The 25,384-nt window shown below is 42.9% G+C and overlaps 2 protein-coding genes across 9 annotated transcripts in view; one reads left to right on the plus strand and one right to left on the minus strand.

Annotated features, from left to right (window-relative positions):
- Positions 1-4,978: 4,978 nt before the first annotated feature.
- On the plus strand, positions 4,979-17,786 carry Cdv3 (CDV3 homolog). 7 transcript variants are annotated; one of them, XM_051206036.1, is made up of 6 exons: positions 5,006-5,523; positions 5,560-5,668; positions 6,571-6,647; positions 10,911-11,053; positions 14,212-14,371; positions 15,569-17,786. In XM_051206036.1, exons 1-6 carry the CDS (start codon positions 5,369-5,371, stop codon positions 15,717-15,719), a joined length of 795 nt encoding a protein of 264 aa, XP_051061993.1. In that variant the 5' UTR covers positions 5,006-5,368; the 3' UTR covers positions 15,720-17,786. The 7 variants fall into 7 exon arrangements, with proteins under 7 accessions (XP_051061979.1, XP_051062014.1, XP_051061972.1 ...); XM_051206029.1 differs by having other exon boundaries at positions 5,007-5,559; positions 5,596-5,668; XM_051206044.1 differs by having other exon boundaries at positions 5,010-5,523; positions 5,596-5,668.
- Positions 17,787-20,597: 2,811 nt separating this feature from the next.
- The window catches only part of Topbp1 (DNA topoisomerase II binding protein 1), a 46,982-nt gene continuing 42,195 nt past the window's right edge, over positions 20,598-25,384 (minus strand). For both annotated transcript variants that reach the window (XM_051206075.1, XM_051206067.1), the window contains one exon: positions 20,598-21,223. In XM_051206075.1, coding sequence (XP_051062032.1) covers positions 21,089-21,223 — 135 coding nt within the window. In that variant the 3' untranslated portion in view covers positions 20,598-21,088. The remainder of the gene's footprint in view (positions 21,224-25,384) is intronic.

Raw genomic sequence — 25,384 nt, forward strand, 5'->3', positions numbered from 1 at the left:
CCAATATACATATATTGGAAACACACCAAAAAAAAAAAAAAAAAAAAAAAAAAAGGCTCGAGGCCTTGTAAGGTCAGGCCTCTCTCTATTCTGCCTGTGGTGACCTCAGGAGAGGCACAGGCACTCACCTCCCCCACCTCCACCCCCCCCCCCAGATGAGACCTTTCAGGCCCGTTGGAAAAGGAGAACACTCAGTGGTAGTCTGCCTCACAAATGTTACAGAGACGGATCCTGGCCACCCCACTTCCGGCTGAGTTGTCTGGCCAGTGTGAGTTGCATTCTTGTGAGCTGAGCACTGGTGGAATTTCCAGCCTAGGGAGCAGAATGGAACTTGGAACAAATAGCTCAGCAGAAAAGAGCCCAGCAACAATGGGGCTGCTCAGCTGCCTTTTGCTGGCTCTTGAACTCTCAGAATATCAGAGCTCAGCAGACCCTGGTAAACAGGGGGATAACATATTCATCAAGTTGGCCATGCTGAGGACCCAGAGAGAAATGTCCACGTTTGGACAGTATTAAGAACCTCTGAAGAAGCCTGTTGTGGTGCTACATGCCTTTAAATCCAAGCATTCAGGAGGCAGAGTTGTGGCTAGCCTGGTCTACATAGCAAATTCCCGGCCAACCAGGACTACCTATTGTCAGGTCCAAAAGAAACAAATGGCTAACTGTGGTACCTCTTAGCATTGCAAATATCTGTTGCAGAGTCCATGCAGGCATCCTGGCTCTTCTCACTCTGCCTCTTGTGCTCTCCACTGCACCCCCCCCCCCCCCCCCGCTTCCTCTCATGGCCCATGTTCAGTCTACTACTTTCTCTTTCTGCTCTGGAACCTCGGCTGTTCTCCCCCTCTTACCTACAATCAAGACCTTCCTTTCAGCCATACCTTGGAGGGGCCATGTCCTCACTTTATACACATATGAGACCCTATCTCAAAAAGAGACAAACAACAAAATCCCTCCCAGATTTGCCGAAACACCCTGGAATGGCCTCTTGTCACTTCCCCTCTCCCAGCAATAAGGACAGGTCTGAACATTGGAAGATGGAGGTGAAGTCTCCCGAAAGAGCTCAAGGATGCTTTGGAGATGGGGCTGGATGAGGATGAAGGGGATGGTCATGGCAGGATTCAGGATACCGTGTACCCAGCTTTTTATGTGGGTCCTGGAGATTGAACTCAGGTCCTTATGCTTTCCAGGCAAGCTGCTGACGGAGGTCCCTCCCTATCCCAATCCCTTCCTTTATGGAGTATTTGTTTACTTATATTTGAGATACAATGCTTTGCTCAAAGTTGAGGAATACCTGCTTTCAATTCTTTAATAATTTGGAAGACAAGATCTAGATACAAATAAATGGGTCCCCATCAGTCTTGAAGGAATCAATGCCTTGAGCAAACACAGGGAAGGAACTGCAGCCAACAGTTGACACAGCAGAATCCCCCCCCCCCCCCCGTGTTTTGCAGTGTGATTGATGGCATACTTCCCAAACTCTATCATGTGTAAGAGATTGAGGTCAGGCCAATAGAAAGACCAGCGTCTTTGAGGCTGTGGCACCTGTAGTTAGTCTTTGCAGTGTGAAACCGGTCCCTTCCCCTTTGACTCTCTTGCCCTGAAACCAACAGCAGCTATGCCCATGAGTTGCTCTTGTCTCCCATGCTCTGCCCCCTTGGCTGGTTACGGGAGCCCTTGTAATCCCAGTTCTGGGGAGGCAGAGGCAGGTGGGTTCCTGGTGATCCCTGACCAGCCAGCCTAACTGAATTAGTGCACACCAAACCCAGGGAGAAACTATGTCCCTAAAAACAAGGTGGAGTGGCACAATGGCTCTGTGGATAAGAGTGCTTGCTGCCATGCCTGACAACCTGAGTTTGATCCTCTAGATTCCTGCAAGTCGTCTTCTGACCTCTACATACATGCCATGGCATTTATCACATACATACTTACACAAACGAAAAAACAGGGTAGATGATACTTGAAACCTGGACACTTAAGGTTGTCTCCTGGCTTCGAAGGAAGCCACAAACACACAGTTGCATGTTCACCAACCCCACATTCATCTATATCACCACCACTACCAACACTAATAAAAACCAAACCCCACAGATTTGGTTGAGGCAGAGGCAGGAGTATTAACCAAAGGTCTGCCTGGGCTACATAGGAAGACCTTATCTTAATAAAGAGAGAAATCAGCTGGACAGGTGGCCATGTGGTTAAGAGTACTTCCTGCCCCTGCAGAGGGCCTGTGCTCAGTTCACAGCATCCTTATCAGGTGGTTCAGGATCACCTGTAACTCCAGGTCCAGGGGACCCAATGCACATAGTTTCATACATGCAATCACATACATACATAAAATAAAAAGAAATACAGCTTAAAAAAAAAAAAAAGGAAAAAGAGCTAGGGTTCAATTGGTAAAGCAACCAGTTGCCTAGGACATGTGAAGCAAACTTTGTAAAAACAAAAAAATGGTGGTAGTCCCAAATAGTGCATGCCCTTAATCCCAGAAGAGGGAGGCAGATCTCTGTGAGTTCCAGGCCACCCAGGGCTACATAGCGAGACTGTGAGAAAAGAAAAAGAAAGAAAGAAAAGCTAATTGGGTGCTAGAGGTCCAAGATCATCCTTGGCTCTGTCTACCTAAGGAGTTCAAGGGTAGTTTGGGATACATGAGACTCCATCTAAAAGGAGGAGGAGGAGGAGGAGAAGGAAGAGTAAAAAGAGAGGCAAAGGGCAGAAAAAAGGAGGAAAGAAGAAGAAAGCAGATAAGGGACAAGGAGAGCAAAAAGAATTTTTTTTTTTTTTTTTTGCAAAAAGAAATTTTGATAAGAGATGTTAAACAAAGGTGGTGGTGTCAGGCAGTGTAGAATCAGGAAGATATGTGGTGTCACAAAAGAAAGTCACCTAGGATCCACCCTGGGAGGTTGGGGGGAGAGAACTAATAAGTCTGCTTATCAGCTGGGTGTGGTGGTTCACACTTTTAGTTCCAGGACAGCCAGGGCTACACAGAGAAACCCTATCTCAAAAACAAAGGGAAAAAAGGAGGGAGGGAGGGAGGGAGGGAGGGAGGGGGAGAGAGAGAGAGAGAGAGAGAGAGAGAGAGAGAGCGAGAGAGAGAGAGCTTATTGTTGGCTACAGCCACAGGGCTGCACTGGCTGGCTTTGTCAACTTAGCACAAGCTAGAGTCATCAGAGGAAGGAGTTTCAGTTGAGGAAATGCCTTGATGAGATCCAACTGTAAGGCATTTTCTCATTTAGAGAGAAATGGGGGAAGGCCCAGCTCATGGTAGGTGGTGCTAATCCTGGCCTGTTGGTTCTGAGTTCTAGAAGACAGTGGGTTGAGCAAGTCATGGGAAGCAAGCCAGTAAGCAACACTCCTCCATAGCCTCTGTATCAGCTCCTGCCTTCAGGATCCTGCCCTGCTTGTGTTCCTGTCCTTGACTTCCTTCAGTGGTGAATAGTGCTGAAGTGTAAAACAAATAATCCCTTTCCTCCCCAACTTGCCTTTTGCTCATGCTGTTTTGTTGTAGCAGTAGAAACCCTAAGACAAGGGTTTTGATTTATCTTTTGAAATATTTAGAACTTATTTCTTCAATAGCTGTGATGAGGGCAGGACTTCTAAGGGAAGATGAGGGAGAACTGGTATGGAAGAGGCATCACTCCATTTACTGGCTAGAGCTAGAGACCTAGGTTTGCATCATTTCCTCAGTGGTGTCACAGCTTTCTCCTCTACCCTTAAGAGGAAGCAGACGTTTAAAAGCACACCTAGGCCACACTTCTCATAGAGAAGCATACATTTGATCTGAGGGCCCCAAAGTCAGGTGGGAACCAGGTATTTTTAGTTCTCATTTCTGTCTTGTGGTTGTTCTTTTCTCTGCCCTTAGGTTCAAGATAGGAGCCAAAGTTAAACTGTAGTTACCACTCAAACTCCAGTGAAGGCAAAAGGATTTCTAGCTGTATTAAATGCATTAAAAAAACAACCAAAAAAAAAACAACCCCCCCCAAAAAAAAACTGTTGGGTCATTGTTCAGTTGGTAAAGAGCCTGAGTAGCAAGATCAGAAATCCCCAGCATCATATAATATAGGCAAGGCTGGTACAGGCAGGAAGATCAGAAATCGATTATCTTTTCTATGTATGGCATTCAGAGCAGCCTGGGATACGTGAGGCTGGTCTCACAAAAAATAACCTCCCATAAGCAAACAATCTTTCTAGGCCAGAGATGTATCAGCAGGTGTAGATAGGGTGCAGGCCCAGGGAAAAAGAGTGTGTGTGTGTTTTATTTTTGTGACGTTGTGGATGGAACCCAGCGCTGATGTGTCAAACTCTGTACCACTAAATCGCATTGCCAGCCATTTTCCATCTCTCAAGAGCTAGGTTAGGAAGTCAGATTTATCTAACTTGACGGTGGTAGACACATCTAGTCCAGTATTAAGTTCAAAATCAGTTTCCTTTCATTTATTATTAAAGATCCTGCCACAAAAGGAACTACAGGTGCTAATCCACTGCTCATTAAAAGATCCTGTTCAGAAGAAAACAGGTGCCAGACCAGAGAGGATGCAGGTCCAGAAAGAGCAGGGCAGGAAGAACAAGCCTGAACACAGCTGGCTTAACACGGTCTCTTTCTTTTCCTGAAAGTTCAAACGCCTACCAGGCCACAGTCCTGGCGAGCAGACGCACGTGGACCCTGCGCATGCGCGCATCCAGGGCACACACCGCCCCCTCCGGCTTGTCTTCTTCAGCCAAGTCACCAACCCTCTAAATGCCCGCCCTCAAGGCAAAACCCTTGGCCAATCGGAGACAGGAACCACTCGGGACGTCACTTCTTTTGCATATACTCGCTTCTCCCCGCCCCCATGCCTGACACCGCCCCGTCGGAGGAACGGATTGTCACCTAAGCACTCCGTTCCGGCGTCTGATTGGCTCTCCCTGGAGCTCCGCCCCCGTATCCTCCCGCCGCCCTCCCCCTCGGCGAGCTCACAGCGGCGGGCGGAACCGAGCGCGCAGGCGCAGCGCTGCCTCTCTCTGCTGGTGGCCCGCCCTCCCTCCTCCCCTCCCTCCCCTCCCCGTCCCCTCCCCCCTCCTCAGGCCCGCTCTTCTTCTCCCCGCACGCGCCGTCGTTAGCCGAGCGCTTGCCGGTGCGCGCCGTCGTCGTCCCTCAGGCAGCGGGGCGGGCGCGACCCTGCTCCGCGCTCGCGGCCCCAGCGAGGAGCGTACCACCGTTCCCCGGAGCGCGGGGGGAGCCGGCCGCCCTGCTGCCCGCCCCTCGGCGACCCCGCGGGGCTGAGGCGACGCCGCCGCACCCGGCAGCCTGAGCGCACAGCCGGCCTTGCCCCAGAGCTCCGAGCCGCGAGCGCCGCGTCCGCCGCCGGCCCCACCCATCCGGGCCGCGGCCATGGCCGAGACCGAGGAGCGGAGCCTGGACAACTTCTTCGCCAAGAGGGACAAGAAGAAGAAAAAGGAGCGGAGCAGCCGGGCGGCCAACGCGGCGAGCGGCGCGGCGGCGGGCGCCAGGCCGGGCGACGGCGGGAGCTTGGGCTCCGGTGCCAGGTCGGGCGACGGCGGGAGCCTGGGCTCCGGTGCCAGGTCGGGCGACGGCGGGAGCTTGGGCTCCGGTACCAGGTCGGGCGACGGCGGGACCTCGAGGCCGGGCGACGGCGGGAGCACGGGCCCCGCCGGCAAGGCCGTAACGAAGGTAAGTGGTGGCCGGCCGCATGTGCCCGCCCCCGCCGGCCCGGAAGGCCACGTGACTCGGGCTTCGCACGTCGGGCGGGCTCGGGGCCCCCGGTGCTCGCCTTGTCGCCCCCGTCCGCCGCCCTCCGCGCGCCGCGCCCTCTGGGCCACGGGGGTTGGTTGGGCCGGGCCGCCGTCCCCCGAGTGACGTGCTCATCGCCGCCGCACTTGAGCCTAGTTGGGGCCGGATTTCGTTTTTTTAGGTGGTTTTTAAGTCTGTGCAGCCGGTGTAGCGTGGCTTGCTCTCCCGGCCGCGGCCACATGGAGCTAGGAGTGGAGTTGTGGGATGCCTCCTGATTTTAGCTGTAGTGGGTTTTAAGGAAAAAGCGGCGGCGGAGAGGGCGTTTGGTTCTAGGCACGTGTCGGGATCTTGCTAGGACTCAGGCTGTATTTTACGATTCAGCCGCTAGACCCATTTTCTTTTTTTGAGACAGATGCTCACTGTGTAACCTTGGCTGGCCTCGAATTCACAAAGAACCTCCGGCCTCTGCCTTCGGAGTATTAAAGGTTTGTGTCACTACTTCCTGCAATGTTTTTCCAGAATCACATTTTCATATTGGCTTGCGCGCTCTCATGTGTGTCGCGGAGGTTGGAGGACAGCTTGCCCGAGTGAGTTCTCGTCTTCCACCATGTGGGCCTGGAGAATCAGACTCAGGTCCTCAGAGCTGGCTGCAGGTGCATTTGCCGGCTCAAAAATTCTGGCGGCTTTTGATCTTTTTTCCTAGTCTGAAATCTATTTACCAAGGTCTCTTAATCAGATGTTTTGCAGGCTGAGGAATCCCGAAATGGCCCTTGGCCCCTTTTTCCTAGTCTGAAACCTGTTAGCCAAGAACTCTAATTAATCGGATGTTATGTCTTCCACAGGATGAAGATGAGTGGAAAGAATTTGAGCAAAAAGAGGTTGATTACAGCGGACTAAGAGTTCAGGCAATGCAAATAAGGTAGGGTGGCATTAGATAACCCGGTTGGGGATAGAAGTACTGGACACGTTTTTTCTTTAGGCCAGCTCTAAAATGCTGTGAGCATTTCCCTACTTGCAGATGCTTGGATTTAAGTGTGTGAGAGTTTTGTCTGTGCATAAGTCTGTATCATTCTCAGAAACTGGAGTTGCAGCTGTACCCCCAGTCCTCTGGAAGAGCACTGAGCCAGCACTTATCTTGAACCCTTGATCCTTTAGTTTCTACCTAAATATGTAGGTAGAAACTACACCACAGATATGTGCTTACTCTTAGCTCCCCCACCAACTTCTTTAAAGTTATTTTTATTTTATGCTCATTGGTTTTTTTTTTTTTTTTTGCCATGAGTGTTGGGTCCTCTAGAACTGGAGTTACAGAGAGTTTGCTGCCTTGTGAGTGCTGGGAACTGAACCCACGTCCTCCAGAAGAGCAGCCAGTGTGCTCTTAACCGCTGAGCCATTTCTCCAGATCCTTTTTTGTTTTTCTTGTTCTCTCCAGTAAGCAAGTTGATATTTTTGCAATTGAAGTGTAGGGTAATTTCAGACATGTATATTTGTATTCACAGCGAAATCTTGTATACTCCATGCCCCAGCTGAGAAAGTGAACATTTCTGTCGTAAGGCCACCCCCTCCTGAAGCTTTGCACTCACTGCTCACTCTCCGGAGTAACCATATTTCTAGCATATGATTCCCTTCAGACCTTTATAGGACTAGTACTTGGGTACTTGTGTACTTTGTCTGCATGGGTCTCACCTGTGTGTATCCCAGGATGGCCTTTTGAAGGCTTATTTCATCCCCTCAGCTACTTCGATTACAAACCTGTGCTGCCATTTCCGGCTTGAAGTAGCTTATTTTTCAGGAAAACAGTCATTTTTCAAAGTTGGATTGGTTGGTTAAGAGACTTTAGATTGAGAGCCTGCTTGGGTTCAGTCTGTGATAGTTTTAGATCTGGCTTTTTAAAGTGGTATGTTTTGAAAGAATTTAAGTACTAAAGGTAAGTATCAGGTTCTGTTGCTTTAAGATTCAAAATCCTTGACTGATTTTATACAAAATGGTCTTCAATTGCCTATGATTAGAAGTTTGCAATTTATAGAGAATTCCAGTGACCATATGGGAAGTATTTGAGCTAAGAAAACATTCAACTCTAAACTATCTTTTGAAATCTAGTGTATAGTATTTTTTGTTTTTTCAAGACAGGGTTTCCCTGGGTAACGGCCCTACCTGCCCTGGAACTAGCTCTGTAACTAGGCTGCCCTAGAACTCAGAGATCTGCCTGCCTCTGCCTCTCGAGTGCTTGGATTAAAGGTATGCACCACCACTGGCTTGCTAGTGTTTATGGCTTTAAAGTACCTTCTATTGAAAAACCAAGCTAGTATTTTAATGTATGATTAATGTCTATCCCACCCAGGTATTAATGTTGGAGTACTACTATATTGTTTGGTCTAAAGTGGACTAGCTTTTATGCTTCTGGTTTTTTGTTGTTTTTTTTTTTTTTTTTTTCCTTCACTATTCTTAGCATCAGCTTTTCAGTGGCCATTCTAGGAGACTTAACTGATCTTTACTAATGATTATAGTCTAGGTGTGTTTTTAACATTTTTGGTTAATTTCATTATTCTCAGGAAAGATGGGGTGAGAAAAATAGTGTCCTGGCTGGATGTGGTGGGATATACGCATGATCCTAGAGTTTGAAGTTGAAGCAGAAGATTATGAGTTCAAAGAATCACCTTAGCTACACTGGGAGAGATACTGTCTTAAAGAGATAGGACTTTTACTTGATGCTGCTGTTGAGCCAAATTGGAGTTTTACAGCGTATGCCTGAATGTTCGTTCACTCCTGTATTCTTCTTGGATCTAAGGGTGTATTCTTGTATCTCTCTACCTTATTTTCTGAGATAAGGTCTCTGAACCTGAATCTCACCATTTGGGCTAGCAAGTAAGCTCCTAGGATCCACTTGTCTCTGCCTGCAATGTTGTGGTTACAGTGACCATGTCTGGCATTCATATGGGTGCCAGGGATTTGTACTCTATAGTCTTTACTTTCTCAGCAAATGCTCTTACCATATGTTCAGTTGAGCAACTGTGATTTAGTGCATTGATGAGTAAATAGATATAAAATGTGAATAGCTGAAAGCTACTGCTTTAGTATATACAAATACAAGTGTCATGAAGGTCTGTGGTAGGGATCTTCATCTCTCTTGGATAGATTAGGTTGTTGGGCCATCACTAGCTAGGCAGGTGCATATAGATGATACCTATTTCACTCCTGAAGCAATTATCATAATGTAACTGTATTGATAGGGCTTCAAAAATTTAATACAATAAACATTTTTGAAAAAATTCTGAAGTTTGGTTACCACAATTGTCCTGGGTAAATTATAAACTTCATACCAGCTAATAAGTTACTGTTAGAAACTGTCATTATATCATAACAACTTTTTAAGATCAGTGAGAAAATAACATGTTTAAATCTCTTTCAAATGAAAGCTGGTTATTTTACTTCCACTTCTGAAGATGATATATATGTACCTTGTGCATAAAATTCATATAAATACTAAAGCATCTAGCCATGTTATGTGCTTAGATGGTTTTCTAGGTGCTATATGTAGTAACCCATTTGCTTTTCATAATGGGTGTCATTTTTATTTTATCTAACAACAGGCTAGTACCATCTTGAAAGCCTGACCCGTACATGACAGAGATGGCAGAAACTTGATTTCAACCATCAGTTCCTGGGTTTTGGCACTCAAAAATTACCCATTAAAATTACATTTTAAGGATCTGTTCTAGATGTTTAGATAATTTGTTTTGGATGATAATTTAAATGGCATGAATATAATTTGTTAGTGTAAGCCCAGTATCATTTTAAATAGCTGAATAGGTTATATGTTAAAGGGGAAAACTAAAGTTTGAAATGACCATAGCCACCTTTTTTTTCCTTTTTCCTTTTTTTTTTTTTTAAACTACAGTTTATATTTTGTAAGTATGCTGTGGCATTTATGACAGAAGGCAAATGGCAGGAGTTGATTCTTCCACTTTGTGGATCCTTCAGATTAAACTCAGGTCCTTAGGCTTGGTGGCAAGTGCCATCACCGACATCCTCCTGCTTCAGCCTCTTGTGTGCTGAAGTGACCACACTTAGTCTCCAAATAGGTGATAACTTCTGTGCTTTTTTTCAGTATTTAGAATCACAGCCAGGTTAAGCCATATCCCTAGCCCCTAAGATACAGTCTTTTTGTTTGTTTTTGTTTTTTTGAGACAGGATTTCTCAGCAATAGTCCTAGCTGTCCTGGAACTAGTTCTGTGGACCAGGCTGGCTTCGAACTCAGAGAGATCTGCCTGTTTCTGCCTCCTGAGTGCTGGAATTAAAGGCACGCTTCAACACCACCTGGCTAGAGATAGTCTTTTGTGCAAATTAAAAATTTGCACAAAAATTGAAGATTTTAAGGCTGTTCCTCTTAGTGTGAGCATGGCCCCACCATAGGTTTTTAAATGCTGTGGTGTTACTTCTAACTATTGGGATCATAATAAAAAAATGGGTATGGTTGTTTACACCTTTAGTCTTAGCACCTGGGAGATATTGGCAAGAAGATCAGTCAGGACCATGTTTGAGTATGTACTGAGTTGAAGGCCAGCCTGGGTTGCCTGAGACCCTGTCTCATAAAATCAAGCTAAAAGGAAGATCAAAAGTTTTGTCTTGGATTCCAAGTATGGCTTAGTTTAACATACTTACATAGCATGCAAGAGAATTCAAGTTAAACCTCAGTTCCCCAAAACAAGCAAACAAAAACCCCAGACAGAACATTAAGCCAGATGAGTCAGAAGAAATTTATCTTAACAGCTAGGACACATCTTGCTTTAATAGAAATAACCTTTTGTGGGGGGGGGGGGGTCCAGCAAGATTACTCATTGGGTAAAAATGCTTGCTATTAAAGCTGATGACCTGGATTTGCAGGTCCAGAACCTATGTGGTAGAAAGAGAACTGATTCACAGCCACACACACACACCTTACCCCTAAAAAGTTTAGCTGGGCATAGTGGTACATACCTTTAGTCCCAGTAGAGATAGGCAGATCTCTGAGTTCTAGGTCAGCCTTGTGTACATACCTGGTTCTTTGCCAGTCAGGACTGCATAGTGTGACCATATTTCAAAAAAGAAATGTCCTTTTTTGTAGATGCTTCATATATATGGTGGTACATTCATCTAATCCTGATAATAGTATCTTAAATGTACTTGTTTATTATTCCAATAGTGAAAAGGAAGATGATGATAATGAAAAGAGAGAAGATCCAGGAGATAACTGGGAAGAAGGTGGAGGTGGTAGTGGAGTAGAAAAATCTTCAGGTCCCTGGAATAAAACAGCTCCGGTACAAGCACCTCCTACTCCAGTAATAGGTAATCTTTTGTTTTCCTTCTGAAAGGAAGGAAAGGCTAATTAGTGTGTGTGCCTGTTGTAGGGTGGGAGTGGGAACCCTACCATTCCTGGGAGGTGGGGGTTCCTGGATGTATATGTTCTTTTAAAGACCTAAATGAAAGTATTATAAAAATTGAGTGACATACTTTTGTCCCGGTAGGCCGTCAAAGTTTTGCTTTTGGTGCTGGAGGATTAAGCCAGCTAGTTCACCTGCTAGCAAACATACTACCACTAAATTACATCCTTGGTGCTACTCTTAGTTCTTAGCAGGACTTTATTTTATGAAGGGAAGTTCTTTAGAAGTAACATAAAGTTTTAGGGATATGTGTGTGTGTGTGTTCATGTGTGTTTGCATGTTTGTACAGGTGATTGTGGATGGGTGGAAGCTTATTATCGTTGTCCACTTAGTTTGTTGAGGGTAGGATCTCTCAAGGAATCAAGAACTCAAACCAATTGCATGGGTTTAGCAGCCAGCTTGGTTTTTGTTTGTGATGCTGTTTCTGACTCTGTAGTGAGTGATTACAGGTGAGTGCCATGCCTGCCTAGCTTTTACATGGCTCTGATCTCTGCTCAACCAACATCCGCTGAGTCATTTCTGCAGCCTGAAATTTTGTTTATTTTTGGTGTGCTAGAAATTGAACAAGGGCCTTTCTTTCACATGCTGAATGTACCACTGAGCTGCATTTCCAGCTAAGAAATCTTAAGGTTTATTTTATTTTGAAACATCGTTTTATGTAGCTCATGCTGGCTTTGAGTCCTTGGTGTAACAGGGATGACCTCATGCCACCTTCCCTTCCTTAACGCTGCTGGGATTACACAGGTGTAAGCTTTCCTGGCAACTTTTCTGATATAAAATATTTTAAAAATTGTTTTTATTATTTGAGGATGTATGCTTTGATAATGCTCATCCACATTCCTCCCAGACCCACCAACCACTCTTGCTTTTTGAGATAGGTTCTCACTAGGCAGCCTAGGCTAGCCTCAAATTGTTTGTGTATTCATGTGTGTTGTGGGTTGTGGCTATTGAGGCCAGAGACTGACTTCCTTTGTCATTCTACACATTTTTCTGACAAGTTCTCACTGAGTCTAGAGCTTACTAAATGGCTATACTAGCTGACTAGCTCTCTCCTGGGGACTTGTTTCTCTGTTACCACTCACCTGCCTTTCCCTCAACCCACCCCCCAAGCCTGTGCTGGATACAGGCACATGCTGTTGCCAGGCCTGTTACTCTCTACAGGCTTAGATTATACCAGAAGGAAAGCTTACATGCTAATTTACTGAGTCTGTCTAAGCTTTACTCAGGATAGGGTGCTGCTGCCATGTAATTTTATTTTGATGTATTCTGGTGAATGTGAATTTAAGTTCTCAATGCTTCTATGGCAAAAGTGTTTTACTGCCTCTTGATGGCTGAAGTGACTAGTGTGAATTTCCAGTATAGTTAGTGCTGTTGATTTTTCTCTTGAACTTGATATTTCAGGGTACCCCTGAAATGTACCACACACAGCTTCTGTAGACTTGCTTTGTTCTTATGCCTTGGGGCTAGTATCTTTCCTGTTAGGTGCCTGATGCATTTTTTGTGAAAGGACAAATGGGAAATAACCTGGGATGAGAGAACCTTGTGGTGATCTCTGTTGTGTTGCTGGGTCATGGAAGCTAATATGGATATGTAGAACTGTGATGACAGGTTATTTGGGCCAGTTCAGCTTGTTTGCTAACATTTAGTTTTATCTGTTTGCTCTCCTTTTTTCTCTTTCTGAATTTTATTATTTGTGTGGTGAGTTTGTGGAGCTGGATCTTGCCACCAAGTTTATACAGAGAGTGTCTTTACCTGCCAAGCCATCTTGCTGGCTTCCAGTCCTTTTCAAGTCTGCTTAATCACTAAAAACCTCTAAGCGCCTTTTTTAAAATGCAGCTGCTTCAGGGCTAGAGAAATACTTTGTGGTATGTGTGCCCACAAGGCACACCACAAAAAGACAATTTATTTAAAGCCACATGTGGTTAATGACTGGAATATGTGTCAAACATAGTTGTTTTTTTTTTTTTTTTTTTTTTTTTTTTGAAGATAGGTCTGAGTTGCTCTGGCTGCCTTTGAACTCATGGTCCTCAGCCTCCCAGGTACTGATGTTTTGAGCATGTTCCAAAGTGTGGTTTAGATACTCATATTCATTAAGTAAGCATGTAAGCGTTCCTTCTTGTATAATCTTAAGCCTGTAGAAAGCTGTCTTAGGGGCTGGAGGCTGGCTCAGCAGTCAACTGCTTTCCCAGAGGTCCTGAGTTCAATTCCCAGCAACTATCTGGTGCCATCTTCTGACCTACAAGAACACATGCAGGTAGAACACTGTATACATACATAATAGATAAATCTTAAAAAAAAAAAAAAAGCAAAAACAGTCTTTTAAACTATAAGAACATTGTACACTTAGTATATGATTGCAGGGTTGTTTATTGTGTTTTCATGATGTAGCCTACCAAACTTCAGAAAGCTTTTGAAAAGTGGAAAGTAACACTGCTTAAAACCATATGGAGGATCAGTTGGGGAACATAGGAAAAACCTTTAAGATTGTGGCCCTTAAATTAAGTCTTAGTAAAAAGATTTTAAGCTATTAGGAGACCTTTTCCTGTTTTCTAATTGATAGAGAAACTGAATATCCAGTGATCTTAGAGAATGAAATAAAGATAAGAATTGTCTGTTTTTATCATCTTTAGAATTTAAAATACTACATGTGCATTTTGTTAAATAAATTCTTTATATAAGGTAAGTTTGTTTAGACTACCTTCCAAGTAAAGAAAGTGAATGTCACATTTACTGGGGCCTATAGTGTTGTATTCCAAAAGCTAACTTCTAAGGACTTGTCTCATTTCCTGAGCTAGATGATTCCCTCCCTTAAGCCTGTAACCACACTCAGAATGTGCATGCATGGCATGTTAAAATTATTTCCAGAGAAATTAAAGCACTCACTGCCTTAGAGATAGTAGCTTTTTAGTTTTGAGACATTTTCTCACAGAGGTTTGCTTTGTTGTCTATAGTCTGAATTCCTTCTAAATCAGAGGTTGCTTTTCTCATAATTGTTAAATGATTAGGAGTGCAGGAGTCTGTTACTAGAAGGTCAAACATTTGAATGAATGGTTTATGTATTAGTTACAGAAACCCCGGAGCCGGCAATGCCTAGTGGTGTATATAGGCCTCCTGGGGCGAGGCTAACCACAACAAGGAAAACGCCACAAGGACCACCAGAAATATACAGTGACACACAGTTCCCATCCCTGCAGTCCACTGCCAAGCACGTAGAGAGCCGGAAGTAAGTATGTGAGGTAATAAGTTAGACTCTTGGACTGGCAGCTGGGAACCAGGTGGGACTGGAGTGCCCAGGAGAGGAGGGAAGGAAAAGGGGAAGAATCCTTCTTAGAAAGGGCAAGAAAAAGGATACTAAAGACAGACTTTGCTGTCTGCTTTATTTCTGTCACAGCTGAATTTCAGTAGTTCTTAAAAGTACATATTGCCAGGCGTTGGTGGCACACGCCTTTAGTCCCAGCACTTGGGAGGCAGAGGCAGGCGGATCTCTGTGAGTTTGAGGCCAGCCTGGTCTACAGAGCTAGTTCCAGGACAGGCTCCAAAGCAATACAGAGAAACAAACCCTGTTTGAAAAACAAACAAACATCCATATTACTAGCATATGTTCCTATTAAATATGGAAACTAGAAATGTAAAAGTATCATTGCATTCCCAATAAATGGGAGTAGATGGAAGATGTTGGCATTTACAATCTAATACTAAAAATCTTATTTCAGCAGGTACTTAAAATGAATGCTACCTGAAGTTAAATGACCACATATGGCACATCTACATCTTATTTAGGGACATGAATTTTCAAAAGTAAATAAAATGGGAAGAAATGTAAATGGCATCAGATGGAGACATTTTTTGGGTGGCTTTAAAGTAAATCCCAGCCTTTTCGCCTCATTGAGAGCACAGCTGGCTTGAATTTAAACCTCCAATCGGACTTGCTTCTCTACTCTGTCCTCAAATGTGTGTGGGACTCTAGGAGGGCAGTGACTTGCCACACACATCTTTCTTATCCTGATCTAATCAGACCACTCCCCCAAAAGCAAAAGGGAGGAGAAATTGTTGAATGATGAGAACAGTACTTGAATGAGAAAATTGTTACTCTTATGCATAAAGATGTATTATCTACTAACTGCTAAAACTTAGAAGTGAGTCTTAGGAGGAATGTCATTATACAGCTTCTTTCCGGTTGTCTTCAAGTTGGTCCCAAAACATTCTGTTCAGAAGATGGGACCTCAGAGCTTCAGTACAGTATTACATGTTTTCTGTTCAATTGAAGCCTTAAATGGTTTGATAAGGATTTTGTATTCCCTTCCTGGCCAGGATTATTCTTAGGGGTCTTTTTTTTTTTTTTTTTTAATTCAAAGAAGAATACTTTCAAAATTCCCCAGTGAAGAAGAAATATTTACTGATTACATTTCTTTTCCCTTAGGGATAAAGAAATGGAGAAGAGCTTTGAAGTAGTAAGACACAAAAATAGAGGTAGGGAGGAGGTTTCAAAAAACCAGGCCCTTAAACTTCAGCTAGACAACCAGTATGCTGTGCTTGAAAATCAGAAGTACAGTCACACACAGTACAGTTAAGCAATGGTCTTTGCTAAGCCTTCCAAGATAACTAGACCACAGCTAACCACCAAGAACAGCCATTCAGCGTCTGATTTCTGGATCACCAGTGCTGACGGATGAGATGAAGACCTCGAGTCCAGTGACTGTCCCTGTTGCTCTATGGAAGTTCAAGAGTCACAACTGATCTGGATGTGTGTTGGATTTAGGGGTGTTTTCATTGTCTTAAATACTTGTGAATTAGATTCAGCAGTGTTTCCATAGTTGCTCTGCATATAAAACCAAACCTGCAGCCAGTGGTCATTTCAAACATCTTTATGTTCAGATACTGAGCCTTCGCAAGGTTGACTACCTCAGATTTGCTGCACTTAATTGTGGATTTCATGTGGATCACAATTTCTGCATAAGGTTACAGCTATTAGTGTCAGTGTGAACCTTGAAACCAACTCTACTGGATTCCTGTCAAAGCCTTCAGAAGTCAGCCATCTGGGTTCTGATCTGCTGTAAAAGATGAAGAGTTAAGTGACCTTAATTAACCTGTCCTGTGCCCCACCCTAAGGAATATTCTGTAAGCTGTGGCTATATTAGACTTCTTGGAACAAGCCGCTGTCAGAATTGATGTGTTTGAATCATCTGTGTGGGGCTATGATCTATTATAATTTAAGTTTTTAGTGTAGTATGAGGTGACTATAGATTCAGTTCAACCAAACTTGGATCTACCAAATGGGGAATGGGTGGGGGATAGTCTTGTTTCTTTGAATACCTTTTTTATTCAGATAGTGCTTGTTCTGTTCCACATTTAAGGCCTTGCTTTGACTTGGAGTAAGTTCTTTGACAGCATATTGTGTGGTGAAATAGCCTGAATAAGGCATTGGAATTGTGAAATGCCCTGTGAATTTGCCAATCCCTAGGTGGAACCAGAAAGCCTTTGATAAAAACGGCAGCAGATGCCAGAGGCTCCACTCCAGGTGCTGCTCAAGCCTCCTCTAATCAGGTCTAAATAAAACTGCTGTGGATGGAGTGTTGTCTGCTCAGGTGGGGAGGGGTTCACTGACCTGTCTTAAAAATGCAAAGCAACAGGAGCAAAACCTCACCAACACCCTGAAGTTGTTTCATGAATCTTGCATGATGTCTGATAAGAAATCCTGTGTGTGCCCCAAAAGTTGAAGATATTGGCTGTTCTGTAGATACATTCTTTGTTGCAGCCAGCTTGTTGTCCACCTTGGGAGTATGTTTGTGATATTCACTTGGAAACCTGGGGACTAGCCAATGATGTAGCACTTCTGGTCTTAGTAATTACAACTTAACTTTGCAGTAGTATTTGGCCTTTAAAGAGGTTACTGCTATGTTCCTTTCTACCTAATGAAGTAGTCTGGCAATTAACCTACTAGAAATGGTTCAGTATAAACTATATTGGCAACTGACTACATGATGTCAGTACCCGGGTTTCTGTGTAATGAACCCCTTTGTCAAATGCAGTTCAGATTTGCTCACTACTTACAGCCGTGAAACCAGTAATAAGGGAAGCTCTCCCAGCTTGAGAGGAATGAGTGCAGCAGTGTAGGAAGCCAGGAAGGTGTGTAGGGCAGTGTTTCCTGACCAGACTGCACACCATTCTGGCAGTAATGTTGGCATGATCTGATCCAGCCAGGAGGAGATTGGATGATTAAAAGTTTCAGATTCTTGGTTAAACTGAAGAATTATTTGGGCACCAAAAACCTTAACAAATAATCTCATACCTTGAGCCACATACTTCCCTTAAAGTATGCTTTTAGCCCCTACCCCCCAAATTAATTCTGTTTGGGGTTAGGGTTTAAGAAGTGAACGGAGACAGAGGTGAAGAGGTTTGTTTAATGCCATACTGTACTGGAACACTGAAGACCTGCAGCAGATGTAAATTCCAAGTCTTGTTCTAATTTTTTAAGATTGTGAAATTATCAATGCACATGAATCAAGTTTTAATACACTGTCTGGGTGGATGAGGCTGTCCATTGCACCATTTCTTTCTTTGGGTTCTCAGGCATGGTTTGGCAGTGTAAACTCTGTAACATTAACATTGAATAAAAAGCAAATCTATGAATGGTAGAATGTCATCCTTTCTGCTTATATCCCCTAACCTAAGTAGGGAGCAGTACCAGGTCCACTTCTGGGGATGGTGACCCTGTTCTCTCTCAAGGATACATTTGTTTGCTGACTTCTATAGAAATTTAAAGCCTCCATCTGTTGGAGGCTTCAGTGGAGTTATGTCAAGGGGGAATCTAAAGCCTTTTATCCTGTAAACTGAAAGTTTTCATGTCAAAACCAGTTTTTTTATTTTTGAGTTGGGGCAGAACATGGCATGTGAGGTCCAACATTGGGTATATTCCTCAGTCTGGGTCTCATCTTTAAAAATTGTGTGTGTGTGTAGGTTAGAAGATAACTTTTGAGAAGGCGAATCTCTTCATAATTGGATGCAAGGGCTTAAAGTCATGTCAGTCTGGAGGCAGGGTCTCCTGCCAGCCCCAGGAATCTATCAAAGCGTCAGCATCAAGATTTGGTTTATATTACAGTCTCTTAAATTTCTAAGTCAGTTGAGATGTATTTTAAGTCATATTTGGCAATGGAATCTATTACTTACTTTTTGTACTTGGTTGTGGCATTTTAAAGAAATGATTTCATGTATGCTTGTTTGGAAATATGTATGCCATTTGTGTACAGGTGCCTGTGGAGACCAAAAGACATTGGATCCCCTAGAGCTGGAGTTACAAGCACTGAAATCTGGTCCTTGGCCAAGAGCATTAGGTGCTCTTAACCACTAATGTATATCCATTTCTGAGGCTTTTTTTCTTAACTGCTATATTTAAAATAGAAAATATCACCTTAAGGTTTCAGGCAAATCACTCTACCATCAGGCTACATACAAAATCCTCAGCCCGTTAGCTAGGGTGGGAGATCTTTTCCTGCCTTAGCTTTTTAAGTAGATAGGATTATAAGCATGTTTCAGACCTTAGTTTCCATAGTCTTTTTAGAGACAGGATTACATGAGTACAAGCTACCCTCAAGCTTGCTCTGTCATGTGCTTAAGTTTTAGTGTCTGCATGCTTTCAGTTTTTTGGGGTGCATACCTAAAGATAAAATCACTTGGTTCACATGGACCCCTTAAGTGGCCATGTCTATTCCTGCCAGCAGTGTGAGGGTTCTGTTTCTTACCCCCATTGCTTGTTTTGGAACATGATTCTAGACCTGGGCAATGTGAAGTGGCTTTGGCATCTCCTGTAGATTGCCCTTGCATTTTTAAAAAGAAAGGTACTCGGATTATTTGTCAGTGTTTAAATTGGGCAATTATTGAATTCTTTATTCTAGGTGTTAGTAGTAGTACCTTATGACATGGGATTTGCAAAATGCTTTCTCACCTTTGATTGTGTTTTTAAGACAATATCTTATGGCCCAGGCTGGCCTGAAACTTGGTGTAGCTGAGAACCCTGAGCCTTCTGATATATTACTTCCTTCCAAGTGCTGGGATTACAGGCCTGAGCCACCATACCTGGTTTTATGCAGTGCTGCGGACTGAACCTAGTCTGCAAACTCTACCAACTGAAGTACATCTTCACCAACCCCCAACTTTTTAAATACACATACATGAACAGTCTGGTGTATTTATGTGTGAGCTTATGTAAGTCAGAGACTGACTGCTGATCAGGTGTCTTCTATCACTCTCCACCTTGTTTTTAAGATTTTTAAACTGTTTACTATGGGTGTCATCTGTGAAGTCAGGACAACCTGGGAAGTTGATTCTATTGTGTGGATTCTGGAGAATCAAACTTGAGTTGTCAAGGTTTTGGGTGGTGATCACCTTTATCTGCTGAGCTTGGGCCATTTCCCTAGCTTCCCACTTTTCAAAATTGTTTTTCATTTATTGTTAATGTATATGGTTGTTTTGTTTGTCTGGCTGCTGCCTGGTCCCCATGGAAGCCAGAAGAGAAGACTGTGTCTCTTGCTCAGACATCATGTAGGTGCTGAGCAGCACTTTTACATTAACTCCCCCCCCCCCCAACCTTACTGTTTAAGTTCTTTGACTGAACCTAGAGCTGTTTGTGTTGAGACTGGTTAGCCAGTGAACCCCTGTTTAGATTCTGGGACCCTATACCTGTGTTTTAGAAAGCTAAATGTAAGTCTTCATGTTGGTTCAGCAAGCACTTTACCAGCTGAGTCAAGCCATCCATCTCCCTGTTTTTGAAGCACTTATTTTTTCACCTTGTAGAAGACTTAGTTGTGTCTGGCATGAGTGCTGGTGCCTATGGAGCCCAGAGGCATGAGAGGCTTCTGAAATTGAAGCCACACACAGTTATGAGGCACCTGTAAGAAGACCAAAAGTCTTCTAGAAGAGAGATATTCTTAACCTCTGACATCCCTCTAGCGTTTGCTTTGTTGAGCAATCTCACTCCAGCCCAGACTATTCTGGAACTCACTGCAGCCTAGGCTGGACAAAAAACTCAATGACCCTTCCTACCTCACTGGAATGCTGGGATTCCAGGTGTAAACCACGATGCCCAACATGTATTTTTAAGTAAATATATTGCTAGGATTAAGAAAAACATTGTCTGGGTGTGAATCTCAGCAGGCAGAGGTGTCAGACAGGACTATATAGTTAACATCTTGTCCCAAAACAAAATTTATGTGCATTGGTGATGTGTCATGGATATCAGTCCTCTGGAACTGGAGCTGCAGACAACTGAATGCTGTGTGGGTGCTGGGAATTGAACCCCCAGGTCCTCTGAAAGCAGCCAGTGATCTGAACCACTAAGCCATCTCTCCAGCCTTTCTTTTCTCTTAATCCTAGCAAAACCAATGTAATTAGCAATTCAGTTTTTAGAAATAAGTTTGGCAGTCTCTTACTGCTATAACAGAGCTAAACAAATATCAGAGTGAATTGAGATTGTTTATTTTCTAAATTTTGTTTGCCCACATTTTGAAAACATGAAAGTTTACACATATACATTTACATATATACACATTTAAGTTTAAAGCCCCGGCTTCATTATTAAACCCCATGCTTAGGCTATTAAATAAGGTAAAATGGCAAGTATCTATATATAAAAGAAATCAGGGAAAACATGAAATAACCCCAATTGATTAACATTGTTGTTTTTATGAACTAAGACATTCTGAGACAAAATTTATCTCCTTGTTAAAAACTATTACAGATGTTTACAAGAAAAATAATTATGCACACAGTGTGCCCAGAGAAGGTAGTGAAGTCCCTTTATCCGGTAATTCAAATCCAGGTGTTAAAAGCACCAGGTTCCCAGGACCACTGCTCTGAAGCAGAGTCCTTCAGATGAATGTCGCTAAACTACACAAAGCCATCACAACAGTGTTCAGGTTGTAACTGAAACTTTTCTCCTAGTGCACTAGTGCACTCGAGGCCGTTTGATGATGTTCTCTGCAGGAGCTCTCCTCTTCTGAGATAATCCTGGCCCAGATTCTTTATTCAGGAGAAAAGCAGCTTCTGAGAGACGGTAATTATCTGCACAAGGAGGTGATTCCTAGGATGGGAAGAGGAAAATTTCAATTTGTAGGCAATGAAGGCAATGGATTTCATTCTTTTTCATGAGAAAAAAGAGGCATTCCACTTTATTAAGGTTGGCCAATTAGAATGCTTCATGAGACCCTGTGGGACAAAGCTCAGGTAAGTGTGGCTATTTTAATGGTTTAATAGGTTAAAATCTGGATTGGATTGGATGGGGGGGGGTGTGACCTTCATCCCCATTTATAGATTAAAAAAAAGGTAAAGGGCTAATTGAGAACAATCGTCACATAACTAGCCATTAAGGCTTTTTTTTTTTTTTTTTACCTGACTCCAAACACCTGCAACCTGTGTAGAAGACATTCCCAAAACTAAATTGTAGCCCAAGCTACAGACTTGCAGTTATCCTCCTGCCTGAATGTTGGGATGGAAGGTCTGAACCATCATACTAATCCCACCTTTTGAGATGGTCACTTACTGCCCTATAACTGAGCCTGTGTTCGTCTTTCCAGTGCTAAGTTTACAAGCAGGATTCTGAGAATTGAACTCAAGTACTTATTGTACCAACTGAGCCAGGTCCCAGCCCCAGTAACTGCCTTTTGATAGAATTTAGCATTGCTACCAGAGGAATGGTTCAAACAATATTAAAAGCAATTATTGTGAGATGCTGGAGAATAAACAAATCAAGCAAGTACACATACTTGTATTATAGCAGTTTATACCTAGAAAACTTGTACAGGTTCATTTCCCCATTTTTGTGGTTTTTAGTCTGTGTGACATAAGTTGGCTAAAATTCTAATAGTATTGGCTTGAAGAAGCAGGCAGAAAAGTAACTATAATCCCACAGGAAACAAGATTGGGAATCCCCAAAAAAGGCCAACGCTAGAAGGCCATCCAGGTCTAAAGCCATATCATGTATGTGCTGAGGGGACATGAATTAAAGCTGAAACATGAACTATAGTTCAGCGGCTCCTGTTGTAGTTGGTAAGTAAATACAAGCAGATAAACAGTAGTTAAAGGAATCTAGAGTTTCTACAGTTTACACATGACATCTAGCAGTGACCCAAACAACCCATTTTCAACTCATTATGGAGGGGTGGGACTCAAAAACCGGGGTCTACAGAGGGACACTGAACACGAAAACTCAGGTGTATACTTAGAAATGACAATGATAATCACAGAATGCACAGAAGACCTGCAGATGTAATTTGATGCCACATTACCCATTGTTCTATACATCAAAACAACCAATCACAGCGATGCTGACTATCACCAATGGACAGCCTTGTCAACTTCAATAATTTAAACAAGCTTATCCTAGATGCATGTAAAAGGCTGCTGGGACTTCACTTGTAAACCTGCTACAAGGTAGTCTCTACTTTCTCAAGGTCCTTGCAGGTACACTTTTCCCTTTTCTAAAGCTCTGCCTTTTACATGAATCTAGGGAGACATCACTGGCACACAGTCTATGCTGTCCCACAAAATACAGCCAACTGAACCCTTCAGGTACAAACAAGTCTACAGAAGACAGTTATTCCAGGGCTAGAACTGGACATTTTTAGAGAGAAATATCCCCTACTTTTCTGATCTAAATCTCAAATCTCAAAGTAATTAGCATAAAGTTAAACATAAAACTGTTAGGACTTTCAGAAGGAAAATGGCTACAAGGCCTGAGGCTAGCTAGGTAAAGGACTGGCAAAGCCAACACTCCATAGAATAAAGAGGCTACAGACTGGGAAGGGAAACCACAAAAACCATGAATCCAGCCAGCAAAGAGTTTCAGACCAAACATTTTCAAGGTTCAACAATAAACAATGAGAAGAGGGGAAATGTGGGTTCGGTTGTAGTGCTTGTTTAGCATACAGGGAGTTTGGTCCTGTATACCTGTAATCCTAGAACTGAGAAATTCAAGGTCATTCTCAGCTACTTAGTACTATGAGTTTGAGGTCAGACTGGGCTACAAGAAACTAAGTTTCTACCTTCCAAACATTAGTGGAAGAAATCAAATGTAGAAATTCTAAATCAAATAGTATCAGGAAATTTAAAAGAGGCACTTAGTGAAAAGCATTCAGGTACTTAAACACATAATCCAAGTGAAATGAAAACTCGATCACAAGGGGGTGGGGTGGGGTGGGGAGAATTAACCCTACACAAATGTAGTAGATCTCTTCATAAAACACCTAAACAAAAACCCAAACATCATTTGCCATGGCCATGTAAAGGATGCAAGCAACAATTTGCAGAGAACTCAGAACTTTGCAAAATGAAAGACAATCACTAAAGATACACATTGTACTCTTTTTGTTTGTTTGTATTTTGAGACAGGGTTTCTCTGTGTAGCTCTGTAGATCAGGCTGGCCTGGAACTCAGATTCACCTCTCACCTTCCAGCCTCATTTCTATCTTGACAGAATTACAGGCTTCTGTCACTGAGCTCAAAGACAAACAGTACGGATTTCATTGATATGACATTAACATATGACTGCAGGAATTACAAAAACATAACATCAGCAGTTGCTAAGGGTAAAATAAATACTACAGGATAAAAATGCAGCTCAATGGTACAACATGAGTTCAGCATGTATGAAGATCCTGCAATTATTCTCAATCTTTTTCTCCCTTATACACACAAAGACAGAGTAAAATGATATGAGGACATAAAGTAAATTATACATGGAATTATGCAGGAATTTTAAGTTTTTATGTAGAGCAGTATATTTACTCCAAACAGACTGGAGGGGGTGGAGAAGAAAAAGAGCAAGACCAATTACAGCCTCTCCGTAAGTTCGTTTCAAATATAAAGCCACATCTTGAAGATTTCCTATTAGTGAAAAGAGCTTTATGGTGGCTATGTAAAGATCTCTAGCTAGGTGTGGATTTTCTTTTAAAAACACCCTTTGAAGCAGTGAAAGTTTATTCAACAAAAGATGACCATATATTCTATCTCAGCACCAAGGACAATTAATTTTTAGGTCACAAGACATACAGAAGTTTTAGGGCTGGTGAGATAGCTGAAAGTTAGAGGAGCACTTACTGTTCCTGCAGAGGACCAGGGTTTGGTTCCCAGCACCCCCATCATACTGCCTACAACTGCCTATACCTCTAGCTCCAGGGGGTGAGACACCCTATTCTGGCCTCTGACAATAGCCACACATGTGCACACAAAAAAATTAAGTTAAAACAAAATAATACAAGCTAAAATTGTAAAAACTTTAGAAGAATACTAGAGAATAAATTGGTACCTTGAGAAAAGATAGGATACAAAATAACCAAAAGATAAGAAATGTAAGCCAACCATAGTGTTATATGCTCATAATCCCAGCACTTGGCAAGCCAAGCCAGAATAAATGTTTCCCGATCCAGAGGCAGAGAGAGAAACAAGAGCGATGAAAAGAGTTGATTCGTTAAAGACCTGATGCCACTCCACTATAACCCACCAGATGGTAAAACCAAATGTTGCTGGAAAGTAGCACCAAATCTTTTCTAGAAAAGGTCTGATAATACCATGTAATTCTAGTACTAGGAGGCAGAAACAGGATGCCCTGCAAATTTAAGGCCACCTGATCACCTAAACGAATATATTTAGACTACAACCCAAGACTGGTACTACTGCCCATTGGAAAAGTACACCCTACAGATACCTGTATGCATTCAGTAGTTTCATCAACCACCTGAAGGGAAGTTGTCCAGGTGCTCTACTCAGACCGAATGTTCTGTAATAAAAAGGGATGTGCTACCAACATGCACCATCACATGGACACTATGCCAAGTGAAGCTTACTATAAAATAGTACATGTTCTCTAATGGCAGGTATATGAAGCTCTCAAACAGGCAAGATTAATATATCCTGGGAACATAAAACAAGCTTATCTCTGTGGGGCTGAGATAGAATTTATTGAAAAGGGGCCCAAGGATGCTTGCTGAGATATGGTCATGCTCTGGATCTTAAAAGGGCTTGCAAGGCCATCTATTGGGAAACAGACTCACATAATGAAACTGTCATACAAATTTCACTGTGTAATAATAGCTCTTTTAAAAGAACAATAAATACTGGATTCCAGTTAAGGATATGCATGTTAAGTGTTTAAGGAAATGCATGTTCTGATTTCTACAACTCTGAAATTCATAAAAAATGGGGAAAAGGAACTGATATGTGATAAATCAGATTACTGAAAGGTTAG

Source organism: Phodopus roborovskii, unplaced genomic scaffold, assembly GCF_943737965.1.
Source record: "Phodopus roborovskii unplaced genomic scaffold, PHOROB, whole genome shotgun sequence".
Lineage (NCBI taxonomy): Eukaryota > Metazoa > Chordata > Mammalia > Rodentia > Cricetidae > Phodopus > Phodopus roborovskii.